Raw genomic sequence first — 26,798 nt, forward strand, 5'->3', positions numbered from 1 at the left:
CTTTACAGAGATCCTGCTTGATCTCCAGTAGGTGTGTCATTCTACTTTTTACGTTTAAAGATAGAATATCTGCAGATGTGAACAACTTTATTTCCCGGATACTCAAACGCTTGTTTTAAATTGAGAGTTGGAAGTGCTTCATTGAAAATGATAATATGGAGATCCAAAAGCAAAATGAGCTCTGAATGGTTTCTCTTTACAGAGATCCTGCTTGATCTCCAGTCGGTGTGTCATTCTACTTTTTACGTTTAAAGATAGAATATCTGCAGATGTGAACAACTTTATTTCCCGGATACTCAAACGCTTGTTTTAAATTGAGAGTTGGAAGTGCTTCATTGAAAATGATAATATGGAGATCCAAAAGCAAAATGAGCTCTGAATGGTTTCTCTTTACAGAGATCCTGCTTGATCTCCAGTCGGTGTGTCATTCTACTTTTTACGTTTAAAGATAGAATATCTGCAGATGTGAACAACTTTATTTCCCGGATACTCAAAAGCTTGTTTTAAAATGAGAGTTGGAAGTGCTTCATTGAAAATGATAATATGGAGATCCAAAAGCAAAATGAGCTCTGAACGGTTTCTCTTTACAGAGATCCTGCTTGATCTCCAGTCGGTGTGTCATTCTACTTTAAACGTTTAAAGATAGAATATCTGCAGATGTGAACAATTTTATTTCCCGGACTCCCAAAAGCTTGTTTTAAATTGAGAGTTGGAAGTGCTTCATTGAAAATGATAATATGGAGATCCAAAAGCAAAATGAGCTCTGAACGGTTTCTCTTTACAGAGATCCTGCTTGATCTCCAGTCGGTGTTTCATACTACTTTTTATGTTTAAAGATAGAATATCTGCAGATGTGAACAACTTTATTTCCCTGATACTCAAAAGCTTGTTTTAAATTGAGAGTTGGAAGTGCTTCATTGAAAATGATAATATGGAGATCCAAAAGCAAAATGAGCTCTGAACGGTTTCTCTTTACAGAGATCCTGCTTGATCTCCAGTCGGTGTGTCATTCTACTTTTTACGTTTAAGGATAGAATATCTGTAGATGTGAACAACTTTATTTCCTTGATACTCAAAAGCTTGTTTTAAATTGAGAGTTGGAAGTGCTTCATTGAAAATGATAATACGGAGATCCAAAAGCAAAATGAGCTCTGAACGGTTTCTCTTTACAGAGATCCTGCTTGATCTCCAGTCGGTGTGTCATTCTACTTTTTACGTTTAAAGATAGAATATCTGCAGATGTGAACAACTTTATTTCCCAGATACTCAAAAGTTTGTTTTAAATTGAGAGTTGGAAGTGCTTCATTGAAAATGATAATATGGAGATCCAAAAGCAAAATGAGCTCTGAACGGTTTCTCTTTACAGAGATCCTGCTTGATCTCCAGTCGGTGTGTCATTCTACTTTTTACGTTTAAAGATAGAATATCTGCAGATGTGAACAACTTTATTTCCCAGATACTCAAAAGCTTGTTTTAAATTGAGAGTTGGAAGTGCTTCATTGAAAATGATAATATGGAGTTCCAAAAGCAAAATGAGCTCTGAACGGTTTCTCTTTACAGAGATCCTGCTTGATCTCCAGTCGGTATGTCATTCTACTTTTTACGTTTAAAGATAGAATATCTGCAGATGTGAACAACTTTATTTCCCTGATACTCAAAAGCTTGTTTTAAATTGAGAGTTGGAAGTGCTTCATTGAAAATGATAATATGGAGATCCAAAAGCCAAATGAGCTCTGAACGGTTTCTCTTTACAGAGATCCTGCTTGATCTCCAGTAGGTGTGTCATTCTACTTTTTACGTTTAAAGATAGAATATCTGCAGATGTGAACAACTTTATTTCCCGGATACTCAAACGCTTGTTTTAAATTGAGAGTTGGAAGTGCTTCATTGAAAATGATAATATGGAGATCCAAAAGCAAAATGAGGTCTGAACGGTTTCTCTTTACAGAGATCCTGCTTGATCTCCAGTCGGTGTGTCATTCTACTTTTTACGTTTAAAGATAGAATATCTGCAGATGTGAACAACTTTATTTCCCGGATACTCAAAAGCTTGTTTTAAAATGAGAGTTGGAAGTGCTTCATTGAAAATGATAATATGGAGATCCAAAAGCAAAATGAGCTCTGAACGGTTTCTCTTTACAGAGATCCTGCTTGATCTCCAGTCGGTGTGTCATTCTACTTTAAACGTTTAAAGATAGAATATCTGCAGATGTGAACAATTTTATTTCCCGGACTCCCAAAAGCTTGTTTTAAATTGAGAGTTGGAAGTGCTTCATTGAAAATGATAATATGGAGATCCAAAAGCAAAATGAGCTCTGAACGGTTTCTCTTTACAGAGATCCTGCTTGATCTCCAGTCGGTGTGTCATTCTACTTTTTATGTTTAAAGATAGAATATCTGCAGATGTGAACAACTTTATTTCCCGGATACTCAAAAGCTTGTTTTAAATTGAGAGTTGGAAGTGCTTCATTGAAAATGATAATATGGAGATCCAAAAGCAAAATGAGCTCTGAACGGTTTCTCTTTACAGAGATCCTGCTTGATCTCCAGTAAGTGTGTCATTCTACTTTTTACGTTTTAAGATAGAATATCTGCAGATGTGAACAACTTTATTTCCCTGATACTCAAAAGCTTGTTTTAAATTGAGAGTTGGAAGTGCTTCATTGAAAATGATAATATGGAGATCCAAAAGCAAAATGAGCTCTGAACGGTTTCTCTTTACAGAGATCCTGCTTGATCTCCAGTCGGTGTGTCATTCTACTTTTTATGTTTAAAGATAGAATATCTGCAGATGTGAACAACTTTATTTACCGGATACTCAAAAGCTTGTTTTAAATTGAGAGTTGGAAGTGCTTCATTGAAAATGATAATATGGAGATCCAAAAGCAAAATGAGCTCTGAACGGTTTCTCTTTACAGAGATCCTGCTTGATCTCCAGTCGGTGTGTCATTCTACTTTTTATGTTTAAAGATAGAATATCTGCAGATGTGAACAACTTTATTTCCCGGATACTCAAAAGCTTGTTTTAAATTGAGAGTTGGAAGTGCTTCATTGAAAATGATAATATGGAGATCCAAAAGCAAAATGAGCTCTGAACGGTTTCTCTTTACAGAGATCCTGCTTGATCTCCAGTCGGTGTGTCATTCTACTTTTTATGTTTAAAGATAGAATATCTGCAGATGTGAACAACTTTATTTCCCGGATACTCAAAAGCTTGTTTTAAATTGAGAGTTGGAAGTGCTTCATTGAAAATGATAATATGGAGATCCAAAAGCAAAATGAGCTCTGAACGGTTTCTCTTTACAGAGATCCTGCTTGATCTCCAGTAAGTGTGTCATTCTACTTTTTACGTTTTAAGATAGAATATCTGCAGATGTGAACAACTTTATTTCCCTGATACTCAAAAGCTTGTTTTAAATTGAGAGTTGGAAGTGCTTCATTGAAAATGATAATATGGAGATCCAAAAGCAAAATGAGCTCTGAACGGTTTCTCTTTACAGAGATCCTGCTTGATCTCCAGTCGGTGTGTCATTCTACTTTTTACGTTTAAGGATAGAATATCTGTAGATGTGAACAACTTTATTTCCCAGATACTCAAAAGCTTGTTTTAAATTGAGAGTTGGAAGTGCTTCATTGAAAATGATAATATGGAGATCCAAAAGCAAAATGAGCTCTGAACGGTTTCTCTTTACAGAGATCCTGCTTGATCTCCAGTCGGTATGTCATTCTACTTTTTACGTTTAAAGATAGAATATCTGCAGATGTGAACAACTTTATTTCCCTGATACTCAAAAGCTTGTTTTAAATTGAGAGTTGGAAGTGCTTCATTGAAAATGATAATATGGAGATCCAAAAGCCAAATGAGCTCTGAACGGTTTCACTTTACAGAGATCCTGCTTGATCTCCAGTAGATGTGTCATTCTACTTTTTACGTTTAAAGATAGAATATCTGCAGATGTGAACAACTTTATTTCCCGGATACTCAAAAGCTTGTTTTAAATTGAGAGTTGGAAGTGCTTCATTGAAAATGATAATATGGAGATCCAAAAGCAAAATGAGCTCTGAATGGTTTCTCTTTACAGAGATCCTGCTTGATCACCAGTCGGTGTGTCATTCTACTTTTTATGTTTAAAGATACAATATCTGCAGATGTGAACAACTTTATTTCCCGGATACTCAAACGCTTGTTTTAAATTGAGAGTTGGAAGTGCTTCATTGAAAATGATAATATGGAGATCCAAAAGCAAAATGAGCTCTGAATGGTTTCTCTTTACAGAGATGCTGCTTGATCTCCAGTCGGTGTGTCATTCTACTTTTTACGTTTAAAGTTAGAATATCTGCAGATGTGAACAACTTTATTTCCCGGATACTCAAAAGCTTGTTTTAAATTGAGAGTTGGAAGTGCTTCATTCAAAATGATAATATGGAGATCCAAAAGCCAAATGAGCTCTGAACGTTTTCTCTTTACAGAGATCCTGCTTGATCTCCAGTCGGTGTGTCATTCTACTTTAAACGTTTAAAGATAGAATATCTGCAGATGTGAACAATTTTATTTCCCGGACTCCCAAAAGCTCGTTTTAAATTGAGAGTTGGAAGTGCTTCATTGAAAATGATAATATGGAGATCCAAAAGCAAAATGAGCTCTGAACGGTTTCTCTTTACAGAGATCCTGCTTGATCTCCAGTAGGTGTGTCATTCTACTTTTTACGTTTAAAGATAGAATATCTGCAGATGTGAACAACTTTATTTCCCGGATACTCAAACGCTTGTTTTAAATTGAGAGTTGGAAGTGCTTCATTGAAAATGATAATATGGAGATCCAAAAGCAAAATGAGCTCTGAACGGTTTCTCTTTACAGAGATCCTGCTTGATCTCCAGTAGGTGTGTCATTCTACTTTTTACGTTTAAAGATAGAATATCTGCAGATGTGAACAACTTTTTTTCCCGGATACTCAAAAGCTTGTTTTAAATTGAGAGTTGGAAGTGCTTCATTGAAAATGATAATATGGAGATCCAAAAGCAACATGAGCTCTGAACGGTTTCTCTTTACAGAGATCCTGCTTGATCTCCAGTCGGTGTGTCATTCTACTTTAAACGTTTAAAGATAGAATATCTGCAGATGTGAACAATTTTATTTCCCGGACTCCCAAAAGCTTGTTTTAAATTGAGAGTTGGAAGTGCTTCATTGAAAATGATAATATGGAGATCCAAAAGCAAAATGAGCTCTGAACGGTTTCTCTTTACAGAGATCCTGCTTGATCTCCAGTCGGTGTGTCATTCTACTTTTTACGTTTAAAGATAGAATATCTGCAGATGTGAACAACTTTATTTCCCAGATACTCAAAAGTTTGTTTTAAATTGAGAGTTGGAAGTGCTTCATTGAAAATGATAATATGGAGATCCAAAAGCAAAATGAGCTCTGAACGGTTTCTCTTTACAGAGATCCTGCTTGATCTCCAGTCGGTGTGTCATTCTACTTTTTACGTTTAAAGATAGAATATCTGCAGATGTGAACAACTTTATTTCCCAGATACTCAAAAGCTTGTTTTAAATTGAGAGTTGGAAGTGCTTCATTGAAAATGATAATATGGAGTTCCAAAAGCAAAATGAGCTCTGAACGGTTTCTCTTTACAGAGATCCTGCTTGATCTCCAGTCGATATGTCATTCTACTTTTTACGTTTAAAGATAGAATATCTGCAGATGTGAACAACTTTATTTCCCTGATACTCAAAAGCTTGTTTTAAATTGAGAGTTGGAAGTGCTTCATTGAAAATGATAATATGGAGATCCAAAAGCCAAATGAGCTCTGAACGGTTTCTCTTTACAGAGATCCTGCTTGATCTCCAGTAGGTGTGTCATTCTACTTTTTACGTTTAAAGATAGAATATCTGCAGATGTGAACAACATTATTTCCCGGATACTCAAACGCTTGTTTTAAATTGAGAGTTGGAAGTGCTTCATTGAAAATGATAATATGGAGATCCAAAAGCAAAATGAGCTCTGAATGGTTTCTCTTTACAGAGATCCTGCTTGATCTCCAGTCGGTGTGTCATTCTACTTCTTACGTTTAAAGATAGAATATCTGCAGATGTGAACAACTTTATTTCCCGGATACTCAAAAGCTTGTTTTAAAATGAGAGTTGGAAGTGCTTCATTGAAAATGATAATATGGAGGTCCAAAAGCAAAATGAGCTCTGAACGGTTTCTCTTTACAGAGATCCTGCTTGATCTCCAGTCGGTGTGTCATTCTACTTTAAACGTTTAAAGATAGAATATCTGCAGATGTGAACAATTTTATTTCCCGGACTCCCAAAAGCTTGTTTTAAATTGAGAGTTGGAAGTGCTTCATTGAAAATGATAATATGGAGATCCAAAAGCAAAATGAGCTCTGAACGGTTTCTCTTTACAGAGATCCTGCTTGATCTCCAGTCGGTGTGTCATTCTACTTTTTATGTTTAAAGATAGAATATCTGCAGATGTGAACAACTTTATTTCCCGGATACTCAAAAGCTTGTTTTAAATTGAGAGTTGGAAGTGCTTCATTGAAAATGATAATATGGAGATCCAAAAGCAAAATGAGCTCTGAACGGTTTCTCTTTACAGAGATCCTGCTTGATCTCCAGTAAGTGTGTCATTCTACTTTTTACGTTTTAAGATAGAATATCTGCAGATGTGAACAACTTTATTTCCCTGATACTCAAAAGCTTGTTTTAAATTGAGAGTTGGAAGTGCTTCATTGAAAATGATAATATGGAGATCCAAAAGCAAAATGAGCTCTGAACGGTTTCTCTTTACAGAGATCCTGCTTGATCTCCAGTCGGTATGTCATTCTACTTTTTACGTTTAAAGATAGAATATCTGCAGATGTGAACAACTTTATTTCCCTGATACTCAAAAGCTTGTTTTAAATTGAGAGTTGGAAGTGCTTCATTGAAAATGATAATATGGAGATCCAAAAGCCAAATGAGCTCTGAACGGTTTCACTTTACAGAGATCCTGCTTGATCTCCAGTAGATGTGTCATTCTACTTTTTACGTTTAAAGATAGAATATCTGCAGATGTGAACAACTTTATTTCCCGGATACTCAAAAGCTTGTTTTAAATTGAGAGTTGGAAGTGCTTCATTGAAAATGATAATATGGAGATCCAAAAGCAAAATGAGCTCTGAATGGTTTCTCTTTACAGAGATCCTGCTTGATCACCAGTCGGTGTGTCATTCTACTTTTTACGTTTAAAGATACAATATCTGCAGATGTGAACAACTTTATTTCCCGGATACTCAAACGCTTGTTTTAAATTGAGAGTTGGAAGTGCTTCATTGAAAATGATAATATGGAGATCCAAAAGCAAAATGAGCTCTGAATGGTTTCTCTTTACAGAGATGCTGCTTGATCTCCAGTCGGTGTGTCATTCTACTTTTTACGTTTAAAGATAGAATATCTGCAGATGTGAACAACTTTATTTCCCGGATACTCAAAAGCTTGTTTTAAATTGAGAGTTGGAAGTGCTTCAATGAAAATGATAATATGGAGATCCAAAAGCAAAATGAGCTCTGAACGGTTTCTCTTTACAGAGATCCTGCTTGATCTCCAGTCGGTGTGTCATTCTACTTTTTATGTTTAAAGATAGAATATCTGCAGATGTGAACAACTTTATTTCCCGGATACTCAAAAGCTTGTTTTAAATTGAGAGTTGGAAGTGCTTCATTGAAAATGATAATATGGAGATCCAAAAGCAAAATGAGCTCTGAACGGTTTCTCTTTACAGAGATCCTGCTTGATCTCCAGTAAGTGTGTCATTCTACTTTTTACGTTTTAAGATAGAATATCTGCAGATGTGAACAACTTTATTTCCCTGATACTCAAAAGCTTGTTTTAAATTGAGAGTTGGAAGTGCTTCATTGAAAATGATAATATGGAGATCCAAAAGCAAAATGAGCTCTGAACGGTTTCTCTTTACAGAGATCCTGCTTGATCTCCAGTCGGTGTGTCATTCTACTTTTTATGTTTAAAGATAGAATATCTGCAGATGTGAACAACTTTATTTACCGGATACTCAAAAGCTTGTTTTAAATTGAGAGTTGGAAGTGCTTCATTGAAAATGATAATATGGAGATCCAAAAGCAAAATGAGCTCTGAACGGTTTCTCTTTACAGAGATCCTGCTTGATCTCCAGTCGGTGTGTCATTCTACTTTTTATGTTTAAAGATAGAATATCTGCAGATGTGAACAACTTTATTTCCCGGATACTCAAAAGCTTGTTTTAAATTGAGAGTTGGAAGTGCTTCATTGAAAATGATAATATGGAGATCCAAAAGCAAAATGAGCTCTGAACGGTTTCTCTTTACAGAGATCCTGCTTGATCTCCAGTAAGTGTGTCATTCTACTTTTTACGTTTTAAGATAGAATATCTGCAGATGTGAACAACTTTATTTCCCTGATACTCAAAAGCTTGTTTTAAATTGAGAGTTGGAAGTGCTTCATTGAAAATGATAATATGGAGATCCAAAAGCAAAATGAGCTCTGAACGGTTTCTCTTTACAGAGATCCTGCTTGATCTCCAGTCGGTGTGTCATTCTACTTTTTATGTTTAAAGATAGAATATCTGCAGATGTGAACAACTTTATTTACCGGATACTCAAAAGCTTGTTTTAAATTGAGAGTTGGAAGTGCTTCATTGAAAATGATAATATGGAGATCCAAAAGCAAAATGAGCTCTGAACGGTTTCTCTTTACAGAGATCCTGCTTGATCTCCAGTCGGTGTGTCATTCTACTTTTTATGTTTAAAGATAGAATATCTGCAGATGTGAACAACTTTATTTCCCGGATACTCAAAAGCTTGTTTTAAATTGAGAGTTGGAAGTGCTTCATTGAAAATGATAATATGGAGATCCAAAAGCAAAATGAGCTCTGAACGGTTTCTCTTTACAGAGATCCTGCTTGATCTCCAGTCGGTGTGTCATTCTACTTTTTATGTTTAAAGATAGAATATCTGCAGATGTGAACAACTTTATTTCCCGGATACTCAAAAGCTTGTTTTAAATTGAGAGTTGGAAGTGCTTCATTGAAAATGATAATATGGAGATCCAAAAGCAAAATGAGCTCTGAACGGTTTCTCTTTACAGAGATCCTGCTTGATCTCCAGTAAGTGTGTCATTCTACTTTTTACGTTTTAAGATAGAATATCTGCAGATGTGAACAACTTTATTTCCCTGATACTCAAAAGCTTGTTTTAAATTGAGAGTTGGAAGTGCTTCATTGAAAATGATAATATGGAGATCCAAAAGCAAAATGAGCTCTGAACGGTTTCTCTTTACAGAGATCCTGCTTGATCTCCAGTCGGTGTGTCATTCTACTTTTTACGTTTAAGGATAGAATATCTGTAGATGTGAACAACTTTATTTCCCAGATACTCAAAAGCTTGTTTTAAATTGAGAGTTGGAAGTGCTTCATTGAAAATGATAATATGGAGATCCAAAAGCAAAATGAGCTCTGAACGGTTTCTCTTTACAGAGATCCTGCTTGATCTCCAGTCGGTATGTCATTCTACTTTTTACGTTTAAAGATAGAATATCTGCAGATGTGAACAACTTTATTTCCCTGATACTCAAAAGCTTGTTTTAAATTGAGAGTTGGAAGTGCTTCATTGAAAATGATAATATGGAGATCCAATAGCCAAATGAGCTCTGAACGGTTTCACTTTACAGAGATCCTGCTTGATCTCCAGTAGATGTGTCATTCTACTTTTTACGTTTAAAGATAGAATATCTGCAGATGTGAACAACTTTATTTCCCGGATACTCAAAAGCTTGTTTTAAATTGAGAGTTGGAAGTGCTTCATTGAAAATGATAATATGGAGATCCAAAAGCAAAATGAGCTCTGAATGGTTTCTCTTTACAGAGATCCTGCTTGATCACCAGTCGGTGTGTCATTCTACTTTTTACGTTTAAAGATACAATATCTGCAGATGTGAACAACTTTATTTCCCGGATACTCAAACGCTTGTTTTAAATTGAGAGTTGGAAGTGCTTCATTGAAAATGATAATATGGAGATCCAAAAGCAAAATGAGCTCTGAATGGTTTCTCTTTACAGAGATGCTGCTTGATCTCCAGTCGGTGTGTCATTCTACTTTTTACGTTTAAAGTTAGAATATCTGCAGATGTGAACAACTTTATTTCCCGGATACTCAAAAGCTTGTTTTAAATTGAGAGTTGGAAGTGCTTCATTCAAAATGATAATATGGAGATCCAAAAGCCAAATGAGCTCTGAACGTTTTCTCTTTACAGAGATCCTGCTTGATCTCCAGTCGGTGTGTCATTCTACTTTAAACGTTTAAAGATAGAATATCTGCAGATGTGAACAATTTTATTTCCCGGACTCCCAAAAGCTCGTTTTAAATTGAGAGTTGGAAGTGCTTCATTGAAAATGATAATATGGAGATCCAAAAGCAAAATGAGCTCTGAACGGTTTCTCTTTACAGAGATCCTGCTTGATCTCCAGTAGGTGTGTCATTCTACTTTTTACGTTTAAAGATAGAATATCTGCAGATGTGAACAACTTTATTTCCCGGATACTCAAACGCTTGTTTTAAATTGAGAGTTGGAAGTGCTTCATTGAAAATGATAATATGGAGATCCAAAAGCAAAATGAGCTCTGAACGGTTTCTCTTTACAGAGATCCTGCTTGATCTCCAGTAGGTGTGTCATTCTACTTTTTACGTTTAAAGATAGAATATCTGCAGATGTGAACAACTTTATTTCCCGGATACTCAAAAGCTTGTTTTAAATTGAGAGTTGGAAGTGCTTCATTGAAAATGATAATATGGAGATCCAAAAGCAACATGAGCTCTGAACGGTTTCTCTTTACAGAGATCCTGCTTGATCTCCAGTCGGTGTGTCATTCTACTTTAAACGTTTAAAGATAGAATATCTGCAGATGTGAACAATTTTATTTCCCGGACTCCCAAAAGCTTGTTTTAAATTGAGAGTTGGAAGTGCTTCATTGAAAATGATAATATGGAGATCCAAAAGCAAAATGAGCTCTGAACGGTTTCTCTTTACAGAGATCCTGCTTGATCTCCAGTCGGTGTGTCATTCTACTTTTTACGTTTAAAGATAGAATATCTGCAGATGTGAACAACTTTATTTCCCAGATACTCAAAAGTTTGTTTTAAATTGAGAGTTGGAAGTGCTTCATTGAAAATGATAATATGGAGATCCAAAAGCAAAATGAGCTCTGAACGGTTTCTCTTTACAGAGATCCTGCTTGATCTCCAGTCGGTGTGTCATTCTACTTTTTACGTTTAAAGATAGAATATCTGCAGATGTGAACAACTTTATTTCCCAGATACTCAAAAGCTTGTTTTAAATTGAGAGTTGGAAGTGCTTCATTGAAAATGATAATATGGAGTTCCAAAAGCAAAATGAGCTCTGAACGGTTTCTCTTTACAGAGATCCTGCTTGATCTCCAGTCGGTATGTCATTCTACTTTTTACGTTTAAAGATAGAATATCTGCAGATGTGAACAACTTTATTTCCCTGATACTCAAAAGCTTGTTTTAAATTGAGAGTTGGAAGTGCTTCATTGGAAATGATAATATGGAGATCCAAAAGCCAAATGAGCTCTGAACGGTTTCTCTTTACAGAGATCCTGCTTGATCTCCAGTAGGTGTGTCATTCTACTTTTTACGTTTAAAGATAGAATATCTGCAGATGTGAACAACGTTATTTCCCGGATACTCAAACGCTTGTTTTAAATTGAGAGTTGGAAGTGCTTCATTGAAAATGATAATATGGAGATCCAAAAGCAAAATGAGCTCTGAATGGTTTCTCTTTACAGAGATCCTGCTTGATCTCCAGTCGGTGTGTCATTCTACTTCTTACGTTTAAAGATAGAATATCTGCAGATGTGAACAACTTTATTTCCCGGATACTCAAAAGCTTGTTTTAAAATGAGAGTTGGAAGTGCTTCATTGAAAATGATAATATGGAGGTCCAAAAGCAAAATGAGCTCTGAACGGTTTCTCTTTACAGAGATCCTGCTTGATCTCCAGTCGGTGTGTCATTCTACTTTAAACGTTTAAAGATAGAATATCTGCAGATGTGAACAATTTTATTTCCCGGACTCCCAAAAGCTTGTTTTAAATTGAGAGTTGGAAGTGCTTCATTGAAAATGATAATATGGAGATCCAAAAGCAAAATGAGCTCTGAACGGTTTCTCTTTACAGAGATCCTGCTTGATCTCCAGTCGGTGTGTCATTCTACTTTTTATGTTTAAAGATAGAATATCTGCAGATGTGAACAACTTTATTTCCCGGATACTCAAAAGCTTGTTTTAAATTGAGAGTTGGAAGTGCTTCATTGAAAATGATAATATGGAGATCCAAAAGCAAAATGAGCTCTGAACGGTTTCTCTTTACAGAGATCCTGCTTGATCTCCAGTAAGTGTGTCATTCTACTTTTTACGTTTTAAGATAGAATATCTGCAGATGTGAACAACTTTATTTCCCTGATACTCAAAAGCTTGTTTTAAATTGAGAGTTGGAAGTGCTTCATTGAAAATGATAATATGGAGATCCAAAAGCAAAATGAGCTCTGAACGGTTTCTCTTTACAGAGATCCTGCTTGATCTCCAGTCGGTATGTCATTCTACTTTTTACGTTTAAAGATAGAATATCTGCAGATGTGAACAACTTTATTTCCCTGATACTCAAAAGCTTGTTTTAAATTGAGAGTTGGAAGTGCTTCATTGAAAATGATAATATGGAGATCCAAAAGCCAAATGAGCTCTGAACGGTTTCACTTTACAGAGATCCTGCTTGATCTCCAGTAGATGTGTCATTCTACTTTTTACGTTTAAAGATAGAATATCTGCAGATGTGAACAACTTTATTTCCCGGATACTCAAAAGCTTGTTTTAAATTGAGAGTTGGAAGTGCTTCATTGAAAATGATAATATGGAGATCCAAAAGCAAAATGAGCTCTGAATGGTTTCTCTTTACAGAGATCCTGCTTGATCACCAGTCGGTGTGTCATTCTACTTTTTACGTTTAAAGATACAATATCTGCAGATGTGAACAACTTTATTTCCCGGATACTCAAACGCTTGTTTTAAATTGAGAGTTGGAAGTGCTTCATTGAAAATGATAATATGGAGATCCAAAAGCAAAATGAGCTCTGAATGGTTTCTCTTTACAGAGATGCTGCTTGATCTCCAGTCGGTGTGTCATTCTACTTTTTACGTTTAAAGATAGAATATCTGCAGATGTGAACAACTTTATTTCCCGGATACTCAAAAGCTTGTTTTAAATTGAGAGTTGGAAGTGCTTCAATGAAAATGATAATATGGAGATCCAAAAGCAACATGAGCTCTGAACGGTTTCTCTTTACAGAGATCCTGCTTGATCTCCAGTCGGTGTGTCATTCTACTTTAAACGTTTAAAGATAGAATATCTGCAGATGTGAACAATTTTATTTCCCGGACTCCCAAAAGCTTGTTTTAAATTGAGAGTTGGAAGTGCTTCATTGAAAATGATAATATGGAGATCCAAAAGCAAAATGAGCTCTGAACGGTTTCTCTTTACAGAGATCCTGCTTGATCTCCAGTCGGTGTGTCATTCTACTTTTTACGTTTAAAGATAGAATATCTGCAGATGTGAACAACTTTATTTCCCAGATACTCAAAAGCTTGTTTTAAATTGAGAGTTGGAAGTGCTTCATTGAAAATGATAATATGGAGATCCAAAAGCAAAATGAGCTCTGAACGGTTTCTCTTTACAGAGATCCTGCTTGATCTCCAGTCGGTGTGTCATTCTACTTTTTACGTTTAAAGATAGAATATCTGCAGATGTGAACAACTTTATTTCCCAGATACTCAAAAGCTTGTTTTAAATTGAGAGTTGGAAGTGCTTCATTGAAAATGATAATATGGAGATCCAAAAGCAAAATGAGCTCTGAACGGTTTCTCTTTACAGAGATCCTGCTTGATCTCCAGTCGGTGTGTCATTCTACTTTTTACGTTTAAAGATAGAATATCTGCAGATGTGAACAACTTTATTTCCCAGATACTCAAAAGCTTGTTTTAAATTGAGAGTTGGAAGTGCTTCATTGAAAATGATAATATGGAGATCCAAAAGCAAAATGAGCTCTGAACGGTTTCTCTTTACAGAGATCCTGCTTGATCTCCAGTCGGTGTGTCATTCTACTTTTTATGTTTAAAGATAGAATATCTGCAGATGTGAACAACTTTATTTCCCTGATACTCAAAAGCTTGTTTTAAATTGAGAGTTGGAAGTGCTTCATTGAAAATGATAATATGGAGATCCAAAAGCCAAATGAGCTCTGAACGGTTTCTCTTTACAGAGATCCTGCTTGATCTCCAGTCGGTGTGTCATTCTACTTTTTACGTTTAAAGATAGAATATCTGCAGATGTGAACAATTTTATTTCCCGGACTCCCAAAAGCTTGTTTTAAATTGAGAGTTGGAAGTGCTTCATTGAAAATGATAATATGGAGATCCAAAAGCAAAATGAGCTCTGAACGGTTTCTCTTTACAGAGATCCTGCTTGATCTCCAGTCGGTGTGTCATTCTACTTTTTATGTTTAAAGATAGAATATCTGCAGATGTGAACAACTTTATTTCCCGGATACTCAAAAGCTTGTTTTAAATTGAGAGTTGGAAGTGCTTCATTGAAAATGATAATATGGAGATCCAAAAGCAAAATGAGCTCTGAACGGTTTCTCTTTACAGAGATCCTGCTTGATCTCCAGTAAGTGTGTCATTCTACTTTTTACGTTTTAAGATAGAATATCTGCAGATGTGAACAACTTTATTTCCCTGATACTCAAAAGCTTGTTTTAAATTGAGAGTTGGAAGTGCTTCATTGAAAATGATAATATGGAGATCCAAAAGCAAAATGAGCTCTGAACGGTTTCTCTTTACAGAGATCCTGCTTGATCTCCAGTCGGTATGTCATTCTACTTTTTACGTTTAAAGATAGAATATCTGCAGATGTGAACAACTTTATTTCCCTGATACTCAAAAGCTTGTTTTAAATTGAGAGTTGGAAGTGCTTCATTGAAAATGATAATATGGAGATCCAAAAGCCAAATGAGCTCTGAACGGTTTCACTTTACAGAGATCCTGCTTGATCTCCAGTAGATGTGTCATTCTACTTTTTACGTTTAAAGATAGAATATCTGCAGATGTGAACAACTTTATTTCCCGGATACTCAAAAGCTTGTTTTAAATTGAGAGTTGGAAGTGCTTCATTGAAAATGATAATATGGAGATCCAAAAGCAAAATGAGCTCTGAATGGTTTCTCTTTACAGAGATCCTGCTTGATCACCAGTCGGTGTGTCATTCTACTTTTTACGTTTAAAGATACAATATCTGCAGATGTGAACAACTTTATTTCCCGGATACTCAAACGCTTGTTTTAAATTGAGAGTTGGAAGTGCTTCATTGAAAATGATAATATGGAGATCCAAAAGCAAAATGAGCTCTGAATGGTTTCTCTTTACAGAGATGCTGCTTGATCTCCAGTCGGTGTGTCATTCTACTTTTTACGTTTAAAGATAGAATATCTGCAGATGTGAACAACTTTATTTCCCGGATACTCAAAAGCTTGTTTTAAATTGAGAGTTGGAAGTGCTTCATTGAAAATGATAATATGGAGATCCAAAAGCCAAATGAGCTCTGAACGTTTTCTCTTTACAGAGATCCTGCTTGATCTCCAGTCGGTGTGTCATTCTACTTTAAACGTTTAAAGATAGAATATCTGCAGATGTGAACAATTTTATTTCCCGGACTCCCAAAAGCTTGTTTTAAATTGAGAGTTGGAAGTGCTTCATTGAAAATGATAATATGGAGATCCAAAAGCAAAATGAGCTCTGAACGGTTTCTCTTTACAGAGATCCTGCTTGATCTCCAGTAGGTGTGTCATTCTACTTTTTACGTTTAAAGATAGAATATCTGCAGATGTGAACAACTTTATTTCCCGGATACTCAAACGCTTGTTTTAAATTGAGAGTTGGAAGTGCTTCATTGAAAATGATAATATGGAGATCCAAAAGCCAAATGAGCTCTGAACGGTTTCTCTTTACAGAGATCCTGCTTGATCTCCAGTAGGTGTGTCATTCTACTTTTTACGTTTAAAGATAGAATATCTGCAGATGTGAACAACTTTATTTCCCGGATACTCAAAAGCTTGTTTTAAATTGAGAGTTGGAAGTGCTTCATTGAAAATGATAATATGGAGATCCAAAAGCAACATGAGCTCTGAACGGTTTCTCTTTACAGAGATCCTGCTTGATCTCCAGTCGGTGTGTCATTCTACTTTAAACGTTTAAAGATAGAATATCTGCAGATGTGAACAATTTTATTTCCCGGACTCCCAAAAGCTTGTTTTAAATTGAGAGTTGGAAGTGCTTCATTGAAAATGATAATATGGAGATCCAAAAGCAAAATGAGCTCTGAACGGTTTCTCTTTACAGAGATCCTGCTTGATCTCCAGTCGGTGTGTCATTCTACTTTTTACGTTTAAAGATAGAATATCTGCAGATGTGAACAACTTTATTTCCCAGATACTCAAAAGCTTGTTTTAAATTGAGAGTTGGAAGTGCTTCATTGAAAATGATAATATGGAGATCCAAAAGCAAAATGAGCTCTGAACGGTTTCTCTTTACAGAGATCCTGCTTGATCTCCAGTCGGTGTGTCATTCTACTTTTTACGTTTAAAGATAGAATATCTGCAGATGTGAACAACTTTATTTCCCAGATACTCAAAAGCTTGTTTTAAATTGAGAGTTGGAAGTGCTTCATTGAAAATGATAATATGGAGATCCAAAAGCAAAATGAGCTCTGAACGGTTTCTCTTTACAGAGATCCTGCTTGATCTCCAGTCGGTGTGTCATTCTACTTTTTACGTTTAAAGATAGAATATCTGCAGATGTGAACAACTTTATTTCCCGGATACTCAAAAGCTTGTTTTAAATTGAGAGTTGGAAGTGCTTCATTGAAAATGATAATATGGAGATCCAAAAGCAAAATGAGCTCTGAACGGTTTCTCTTTACAGAGATCCTGCTTGATCTCCAGTCGGTGTGTCATTCTACTTTTTATGTTTAAAGATAGAATATCTGCAGATGTGAACAACTTTATTTCCCGGATGTTATAGATAGAGAATTTAGGTTAAAATGGCTTAAGTTAAAATGTGATGATTAATCATAAAAAGGGAAGCCAGAACGGACAGGGAGCTTACTAGCAGCCAAGGACAAAAAGTTCAGCTGGATATGTTTTTTTTAAACATATCTTTTCATGGTCATAGTAAGAGACATGCAGGAGACAAAAGATTGATAAGAAGGGTGAGAAACAGAATTTAGTGTATGTAGAGTTCGCAGCGTACGTAACGAACGTGATAATTAAAAATGCAGTTGTACTTAGAATGCTTTTGCAATACTAACCAATTAAAACAGTATTAATAAGAAGGGGAAGGGCAAACAACAAGGGTATAAAAATCAATGCACTGTATGTATCGGGGCTTAACTGGTGAGAAGCCAGTTGAGTCCAACTCTGCAGACTTGTAAATAAAGCTTGTCGTGTCATCAGTTTTAAAGAGACTCATGTGTGAGAAGTTTTATTTCTGACAAATGGGGGCTTGTCCGGTATCTACACTCCAGCCGTGAGGGGAGGCGAAAAGAGGGACATCGGAGGTGGTGCACCCCGCTGAGTTCAGCGGCTCCTTGTCCCTTGCTCGTCGCTTCGGGCGGCTTGAGCGAGTGGTATCCGGACAAGGTGACACGACAAGACGGAGAGGAGAAGGGTGACGGTTCAATCCCCGAGAAGACACCGGTAAGTGACGACTTACGATTGTGGTGTGGGGATTGGGTAACAGGTGTAACGGGATACACCTGTTTGGATAAAAAAAAACCTAACGTAATAGATCAGGTTTTGAGCTTTTGTCATGGCGTGAGGACCCTGTCGTGGGACTCTAGGATAGACCCCAGGGAAACCTCGGCGGTAACCGAAGGAGGGACAGCACCTCCGACGAAGTGCCGAGAAGAGAGGGGTCGACCCCAGGGAAACCTCAGCGGTAACCGAAGTAGGGACAGTACCTCCGACGAGGCGTCTGAGAAGAAGGGAGTAGGGTCCAGAACGAGAGGGTCCTCAGCAACGATAAACGGATCTAGGTGGGAAAATGGGAGGATCAAAATCTAAGGGCTCGTCTGAAAATTCAGGACAATTCCTGGGAGTTCCCCTTGACAGCCCTTTGGGGAGAATGTTTGAAAATTGGGATAGTAAAAGATATCGAGACAAAAACAAGAAAAAGATGGTTCAATATTGTCTCCTTTGGTCGAAACAACCTATTAAAGGTTCCTCGGTCTGGTGGCCGAAATTTGGATCTGATGAGGATTGGGTTAGACAAGCATTAAACATATATGTAAATTCGAGACCAAAGGTGAATCAAGAAGAGTCAGCATATGCATTTTGTTGGGTTCCCTGGCCAGGATCCTTAACAAAATGTTTTAAATTGAGGGTAGCGGGAGAAAAGAAGTGGGAACCTCTGGACAACCTTCCCCCTCCTTATATTCCCCCGGTGCCTACTGCGCCCGAGGAAAGCTCATTACCGGAGGGGAAAGGTGATGAATCTGATTGCCCCGAAAGGGGCCGGGAAAAAAAGAATGAATTAAGGGAGTCGGACCCTAAACTTCCACCGGTAAACCGACCCTGGACAAGATCCCAGACTGGTCCAGGACCATCAAAGTTTTCAGTAAGCCTAAATCCCCTGAGGGAAGTTCCTATGGGAGGACCGGGAGGGGGAACGGGATATGTGAATGTTCCCCTAACTAGTACAGAGGTGCGGGGATTTAAGAAAGAAATGAAAAAGTTATTGAAAGATCCTATAGGACTGGCCGAACAGCTCGACCAATTCCTGGGACCAAACACATATACGTGGGAAGAGATGCAGGGAATGATGGGAACATTATTCTCACCCCAGGAGAGGCAGATGATTCGACGGGCTGCCCTCCTCATGTGGGAATATGAACAACCTGGGGACCCCAGACCCCATGAACAAAAATATCCCTTAAATGAACCCAGGTGGGACAAACGAACACCCGAGGGATTGGCAAGTATGAGACAATATAGAGAGTGGACAATTAAAGGGATACGGGAGGCTGTGCCAAAGGGTCACAATTTCACCAAGGCATTTGGGAACCACCAGGGGAAAGACGAGTCCCCTACTGATTTCTTGGAGAGGGTGAGAAAGAATGTCCAACAGTATGCGGGCGTGGACCCTAGTACACCAATGGGTGAACAGCTTATTCGAATTGAATTTGTTTCCAAATCATGGCAGGACATTAGAAAGAAAATAGAAAAGGAGGAGGACTGGAGCGAAAAACCCCTAAGCGACCTGTTAAAAAAGGCGCAAAAAGTATATGTGCAGAGAGAAGAAGAAGATCAAAAGAGGGCGACAAAGGTTATGGTACAGACTATCCGACAGATGAATGCCGAATCCAGAGGGGAAAGAAAACAAAACCTTCCTCTAAACAATCCAAGATATCCAAGAGAGGGAAGACCCCGGAGGTTCATTAAGTGCTATTACTGCAATGAGGAAGGACACTTTAAGAGGGAATGCCCCCGATACAAGAGGGAATTGCGTGCCCTCGAACTTATGGAAGAAGATTAGGGGGGTCAGGGGTTCCAAATGTTGGGGACCAAGTATAAGAGGGAACCCCTGGTAAAACTAAAAATTGGTCCCAAGGGAGAAGAGGTGGTGTTTATGGTGGACACAGGAGCGGAACGAAGTAGTGTAATAACTGTGCCAATCGGGACTGAACCTGTAAAAAGTAATTTGAAAATTTCTGGGATAGAAGGGGCTCCCAGAATGGTATCAATAATTCCCCAAGTAACAGTGAAACTGGAAGAAAGAGAAGGGCTACAAGACCTCTTGTTGTTACCGTCGGCTGGATTTAACCTCCTAGGAAGGGACTTACAGGCTCTCCTAGGTTTGGGTGCTCTCCCTGTGGACGGAGAAGTGCGAGTCCACCTCTGTGCTCTAAAGGAAGGGGATGAACAGCAGATTGACGAGAGAGTCTGGTATAAGGAGGGAAATCGAGGAGGTCTGGGCATCCCACCTTTACATGTCACATTAATACCAGGTCATCAGCCGGTAAGGAAACGTCAGTATCCTATTTCTTTGGAAGGGAGAAAAGGGCTACAGCCGGTAATTGAGACTCTAATATGAGACGGACTATTAGAAGAATGCATGTCACCTTATAACACCCCTATACTCCCAGTGAAAAAGTCAGATGGATCCTATCGCCTAGTTCAGGATCTAAGAAGTTTGAATGCTATTGTTCAGACCCGCCACCCAGTGGTGCCTAATCCCTATACTATTATGAGTCGGATTCCCCCAGACCATGAGTGGTTTAGTGTTATCGACTTGAAGGATGCCTTCTGGACGTGTCCATTAGAAGAGGAAAGTAGAGATATGTTCGCGTTTGAATGGGAAAATCCATGGACAGGTAGACGGAGACAGCTTCGGTGGACTGTATTGCTCCAAGGGTTCACTGATCTCCAAACCTGTTTGGACAAATGCTAGAACAAATCTTGGCGGACTATCCACAATCTGATGATTCCCAACTAATGCAGTATGTGGACGATTTACTATTATCAGGACCCAAGGAACAAGAAATGAGGGGAGATACAATTAGACTCTTGAATTATCTGGGGAAAAAGGGTCTACGGGTGTCCAGGAACAAGTTACAGTTCATTGAGAAAACTGTGGTATATCTGGGACACCAGATAAGTAAAGGACAGAAACGGATTACCCCTGAACGGATTGCGGGAATCACTAGAATGCCGTTACCCCGTAATAAGAAGGAAATAAGACAATTCCTGGGACTCTTAGGTTACTGTAGGTTATGGATAGAGGACTACTCAGCGTTGGTGAAGTTTATGTATGAAAAGCTGACAAATGAAAATGAATATCCATTGAAATGGACCCAGGAGGAGGAGGGATGGTTTGAGGACTTGAAGCATCGCCTGACACGAGCCCCGGTACTCACTCTGCCCTCTTTAAAACAGCCCTTCCAGCTATTTGTCACTCATAACCAAGGAACAGCTGTGGGAGTTTTAACACAGGAAAAAGGCGGTCAGCGACACCCAGTGGCTTTCCTTTCCAAAATGATGGACCCAGTGTCTCGCGGATGGCCGACGTGTATCCAGGGAGTAGCGGCTGCTGCTCTGTTGGTAGAGGAAGCACGTAAACTTACTTTTGGAGGAAAGATGACTGTGTACACCTCCCATTCTGTGAGTGTTTTATTAACACAAACTGCCCATCGATGGCTGACTGATTCTCGCATATTAAAGTATGAAACCATTTTAATGATCGGAGAAGATCTACAGTTTGCAAAGATTAATAGCTGCAACCCAGCTCAGTTTTTATACGGCAGTGAAACAGAGAGAGAGGTGGAGCACGACTGTGTCGAGTTGACGGATCTTCAGACCAAGACCCGAGAAGACCTTTGCGATACTCCTCTGGGAGAAGGATATGAATTCTACATTGACGGCTCCGCCAGATGTGTTGACAGAATGAGAAGAAGTGGGTATGCTATAATAGAAGGAAATACTTGGAAAGTAATAGAATCCACGAGACTACTCGGAAGCTGGTCAGCACAGTCCTGTGAACTATATGCCTTGCAGAGAGCCCTCAGAATACTGGCAGAGAAAACTGGAACGATTTACACTGATTCCAAATACGCATACGGGGTAGTGCATACCTTTGGTAAGATCTGGAAGGAGCGTGGTCTAATTACATCAAGAGGAAAGGAATTGGCAGACGAACAGATGATTACTCTGACTTTAGAAGCCTTGACATTACCCCAGGAAATAGCAGTGGTCTATATACCAGGCCATCAGAGGGGAGATACCCCGACAGCAATTGGAAACAGACTGGCTGATGAAGAAGCTAAAAGGGCAGCCATGCAACAAGAAGTCCGTTTGCTGACCTTAATCCCAATAAGACAAGGCATAAAGAAGGCTCCCATTTTCACTGCTAAGGAAGAAAAGGACATGGCTCAGCTGGGCGCAAGCCAGCTGCCTGATGGAACATGGAAGACACCAGATGGAAGAATGGTTCTAAATAAAGAAATAACTCGCAATATTTTAAAACACCTGCATCATCAGAGCCACTGGGGCACCCAAGCCTTATGTGACACAGTGCTTCGAGAATATGTGTGTAAGGGAATCTACACCTTGGCCCAACAGGAGGTGCAGAATTGTCACCTATGCACAAAAATTAATAAGAAAGTAATGAGGACAGGGACCATGGGAGGTCAACCATTAGCCATACGCCCTTTTCAAAGTATCCAGATCGACTTCACAGAGTTACCTCGAGTCCAAAGATGGAAGTATCTGTTGGTGGTAATAGATCACTTTACCCGATGGGTGGAAGCCTTCCCAACAGTAAATGCTACAGCCTCTACAGTAGCTCGCCTCCTCCTAGAGCAGATAATCCCCAGATATGGTATAATGGATTCTATAGACTCAGACAGGGGTCCACATTTTTGTTCAAAAATCCAGCAATTGATTTGTAATGCATTACAGGTCTCTTGGAAATTGCATACCCCTTGGCATCCACAAAGCTCAGGGAGGGTTGAATGTATGAATGGAACCCTAAAAATGCAATTGACAAAATTAATGGTGGAAACTAAAATGCCTTGGATAAAGTGTCTGCCCCTGGCTTTATTGAGAATTCGTACTGCCCCACGAAAAGATGTAGGGTTGTCCCCTTATGAAATGATGTTTGGGCTTCCCTTCTGGAGTAAAGTTGAGGGGTGTCCCACCTTGGGGGAAGGGGATATATTTGTTAGGAACTATTTACAGGCACTGTCACGCTCTCTTACAGATTTACGAAAGAGTGGACTATTGGCACAAACACCGCCTCTAGACTTTTCTTTACACAAAGTGGAACCAGGAGACTGGATTCTCATCAAGACCTGGAAAACTGAAAAACTCAAGCCCCAGTGGGAAGGTCCATACCAAGTTCTCTTAACTACAGAGGCTGCAGCACGAACAAGAGAGAAGGGGTGGACACACGCATCCAGATTTAAGGGACCTGTAGAGGCGCCTCAGGACCCTGATACGAACTCAGATTGGACTTGTGTTCCTGGAGAAAAACCTCTTACCTTGCGATTTCGCAGAAAGACTTGATTCACAATGTTATTGTTATGTTCTTTGATTTTTCTTAGTTTGCCTATGTCTTTATCAGGTGTGAAATGTAAGAAATGCAGAGACACAGCGGTCCTGTTTCAGGACCGCACTTGGGGAAGAAAGGAGGTGTATGTGGAAAGCTTAATTTGACTAACTGCTGCTTACAGATTGATGATAATGGCCAAGCCATTCGAAAAAAATCGCTGATAATATTCGTACTTTGTCCCATGTACCGGTTCAAACCTGGCATCCTTTTGCAAAATTAAATTGGATGGACAAATGGTTTGGAGGAACCTAGTGGTGTACCTTATTGTGGGTCATCGGAGGTATTTTATTCCTCCTACTTGTTTTGCCCTGTATTATTCCCTGTCTACGCAGCCTGGTGATTTCCATGGTCCAACAGGCTATGCAACCAGGGGAACTGGGAGACCCCGTTAGAATTATACTTCAGCACGAAATTAATTTATCATGAGACGTTTCTCTTCCCCGAGTTAAAATCCCCATTCATATATATATAATACACACATTTTAAAGAGAGAAAGGGGTGGATTGTTATAGATAGAGAATTTAGGTTAAAATGGCTTAAGTTAAAATGTGATGATTAATCATAAAAAGGGAAGCCAGAACGGACAGGGAGCTTACTAGCAGCCAAGGACAAAAAGTTCAGCTGGATATGTTTTTTTTAAACGTATCTTTTCATGGTCATAGTGAGAGACATGCAGGAGACAAAAGATTGATAAGAAGGGTGAGAAACAGAATTTAGTGTATGTAGAGTTCGCAGCGTACGTAACGAACGTGATAATTAAAAATGCAGTTGTACTTAGAATGCTTTTGCAATACTAACCAATTAAAACAGTATTAATAAGAAGGGGAAGGGCAAACAACAAGGGTATAAAAATCAATGCACTGTATGTATCGGGGCTTAACTGGTGAGAAGCCAGTTGAGTCCAACTCTGCAGACTTGTAAATAAAGCTTGTCGTGTCATCAGTTTTAAAGAGACTCATGTGTGAGAAGTTTTATTTCTGACACCGGATACTCAAAAGCTTGATCTCTCAATGTAAAACTTCACTGAAAATGATACAGTATGTCAGATTTTATCAAAGTGAGGAGGACTTTTCCCCTGCCACTCGGAATTAGATGTTCTCCATCAACAGTATGCAACAGCAGAAAAATACAGAATCCTACCTTGATTGGGGCTGTGGAGAAATGAACTTTTCTGTGCAACTTTGGGTCTTCTTCTTCGGAAAGTCCAGCTCGTTCCTCATAGTCGCCGTCGTCAACGCTGTAATCCATCTCATCATCGCCCTTGCTCTCTCCTTGGAGGGAGCCCTCCCCATCTTTGTCGTCTACAAATGCCGCATTCTCAATCCCGCAAACTTCTGGTGCCAAGTCCAACTTCGCACTCAGTCGATCTTCCTCCTCGGTGTTCTCCGTCTCCTCATCTTCCTCTTGGCCGCCGCCGTGCAGCGTGAGCTCTGCGCCTTCCTGCTCCAGCCCAACAGCATCGCCGCCCGCTTCAATTTCACTCTCGGACGACTCGTCCTGAACGTCCACCAACTCAGCCCTGACCACCCCCATCTGGCTCGGCCCCGCACCCGGGAGCCGGCCGCCGGGGGGCTCACGAAGCGGGGACCGGCAAGGGTCTGCCCGAGGCGGGGCCCCGCCCCGGTCCCCACCGTTTTCCAGCCTGGCCCCTTTCGGATGCCGGCGCCTTTGGGCGGACGAAGCCCAAGGCCCCCGTTTGGCCTCGTCTCCTGCGGGAGACGCGGGTTGAGTGGCCAGCGGAGCGCGGACGGGCCCGGCGCTCGCTCGGGCCTGCGATGCATCGCCGTGCGTCGGGTGGTCTTTGTTCGCTTCGTCGCTGTCGCTGTCGGCCAGAAAGCTTTCGAGCCGTCGGGAAATGGGGCCAGCGTTGAGCGCCTGATGTGGAGCCGCGCTCCGGTGACCCTCCTCCCTCCTCAGGCGGCGGCGGCGGCGGCTGCCCAGAGCAGGGGGGTCGCCCTCCACCTTCCTTCCGCCCCCCTTGCCCTCAGCGCCCGGCGAGCCTTTCAGGGCCGTCCTCCCGCCCCCGGCTTGGCGCTCAAAAAGTTTCCGCGTCTCGGTGAACTTTTCCGCCATGCTCGCCTTGTCCAGCTCTCCGTCTTCGCCCTTCCTCTTGGCGGCAGGCGCCGGGGGCTTGTGCCCGCCGCCCTGGACGGGGCCGCCGGGGGGCTTCAACGGAGACAGGGGGGGAAAGTCCGGCTTGCTGCTTTCGTGCCTTTCCGTGGGGTCGTCGGCCGGGTTGCCCATTTGCAGCAGCAGGTTTTTGATCTTATGCACCCGGTTACCGAAGGGTCTTCCTCGCACGTCCTCCCCCTCCCGGTTTGGGACCCCCATGCTCCAATCCTTCTCCGCTCTGCTGCCATCAAAAGTGCCCCTGAGCGCCTGGAAGTCCGCCTTGTACGCATTCCTATGGGGAGAAGCGCTCCTCAACGTCCGGTCTCCTTTCCCGTCGCCTTTCATCATCATCATCGATCACTCCCACCCCATGAAGGCGCGAAGGGAATCGCTCGGCGAGGCTGGGTGTCCGTCCCCGTGAGGGGGAGGGGGAGGGGGAGGGGGGTCCGTCACCAACGGCTTCCCTCAGCGCGAGCGCGGCCGAAACCTCGGCGGTTGCTCCTCGGGCGGATCGAAGCTCCCCCCCCCCCCCACCGGTCCCGTCTGCGGAAAGAGACAGATGACGTGGGGGGGGGGGGGCCCAAAGGAAGTGGCGCCGCTCGGTCAGGCCCGGGCCCGGCTCTCCCGCCCGAGCCTGGGGGCTCAGGCAACAGGAGGAGCCGCTCCGGTCGAATCCGCCCCCGGACTTTACTTCGCTCGAAACTCCCGTCACCACTTCAGGGAGAGAAAGCGTCTCCGCCCACTTTCGGGGGGGGGGGGGAGAGAGAAAGAGGGTCGCCCCCGCCCCAAGACTACGAGTTCTTGGTACCGGTAAGGAGTTGGTCTCCCCTCAAGCTCCCGGCCTTCGCCATTAACGCGTCCTCCCAGAGCTCCCGAGGCGGGGCCGCTCTCTCCGTGGGGCGACGAGGCGTTGAGAACAGTGTGGAGGCGCGACACCCAGACTGGGGGCGGGGGGGCGGGGGCTCAAGGCGTTCGCGCCGGCTTGCATTCCCTCGCGGGGAAGACGCCAAACTCGAGCAGGACTTGCCCTGAGCGATTGGAGGAAGCGTCGCGAAAGTCCTTTTAAAACCACAGATTTCGGGAAACTTTCCCCGGCCGCTCCGCAACTTCTCGTGAGGAGAACTTCGATCCTCGACTTAGTGTAAATTCAACCATTCGAGCGCGACTCTCTTCTCGAACAGGGTAACTCAGTGACAAACGAGATTCCCTCTCCCTCTTCCTCCCCTCTCCCTCTTCCTCCCCTCTCCCTCTTCCCCCCCTCTCCCTCTTCCCCCCCTCTCCCTCTTCCCCCCCTCTCCCTCTTCCCCCCTCTCCCTCTTCCCCCCCCTCTCCCTCTTCCCCCCTCTCCCTCTTCCCCCCTCTCCCTCTTCCCCCCTCTCCCTCTTCCCCCCTCTCCCTCTTCCCCCCTCTCCCTCTTCCCCCC

General features: G+C 40.8%; 1 protein-coding gene across 4 annotated transcripts in view; it reads right to left on the minus strand.

Moving 5' to 3' along the window:
• LOC138762180 (neurabin-2-like) overlaps nt 1-26,308 on the minus strand; it is a 121,539-nt gene extending 95,231 nt beyond the window's left edge. For 2 of the 4 annotated variants that reach the window (XM_069935740.1, XM_069935741.1), the window contains exon 1: nt 24,404-26,308. In XM_069935740.1, the coding sequence (XP_069791841.1) occupies nt 24,404-25,729 (1,326 nt within the window). In that variant the 5' untranslated portion in view covers nt 25,730-26,308. The remainder of the gene's footprint in view (nt 1-24,403) is intronic. The other 2 variants (XM_069935737.1, XM_069935738.1) reach the window with 2 other exon arrangements.
• Between the last annotated feature and the right edge of the window lie 490 nt (nt 26,309-26,798).

This window comes from Narcine bancroftii, chromosome 4 (assembly GCF_036971445.1).
Source record: "Narcine bancroftii isolate sNarBan1 chromosome 4, sNarBan1.hap1, whole genome shotgun sequence".
Classification (NCBI taxonomy): Eukaryota; Metazoa; Chordata; class Chondrichthyes; order Torpediniformes; family Narcinidae; genus Narcine; species Narcine bancroftii.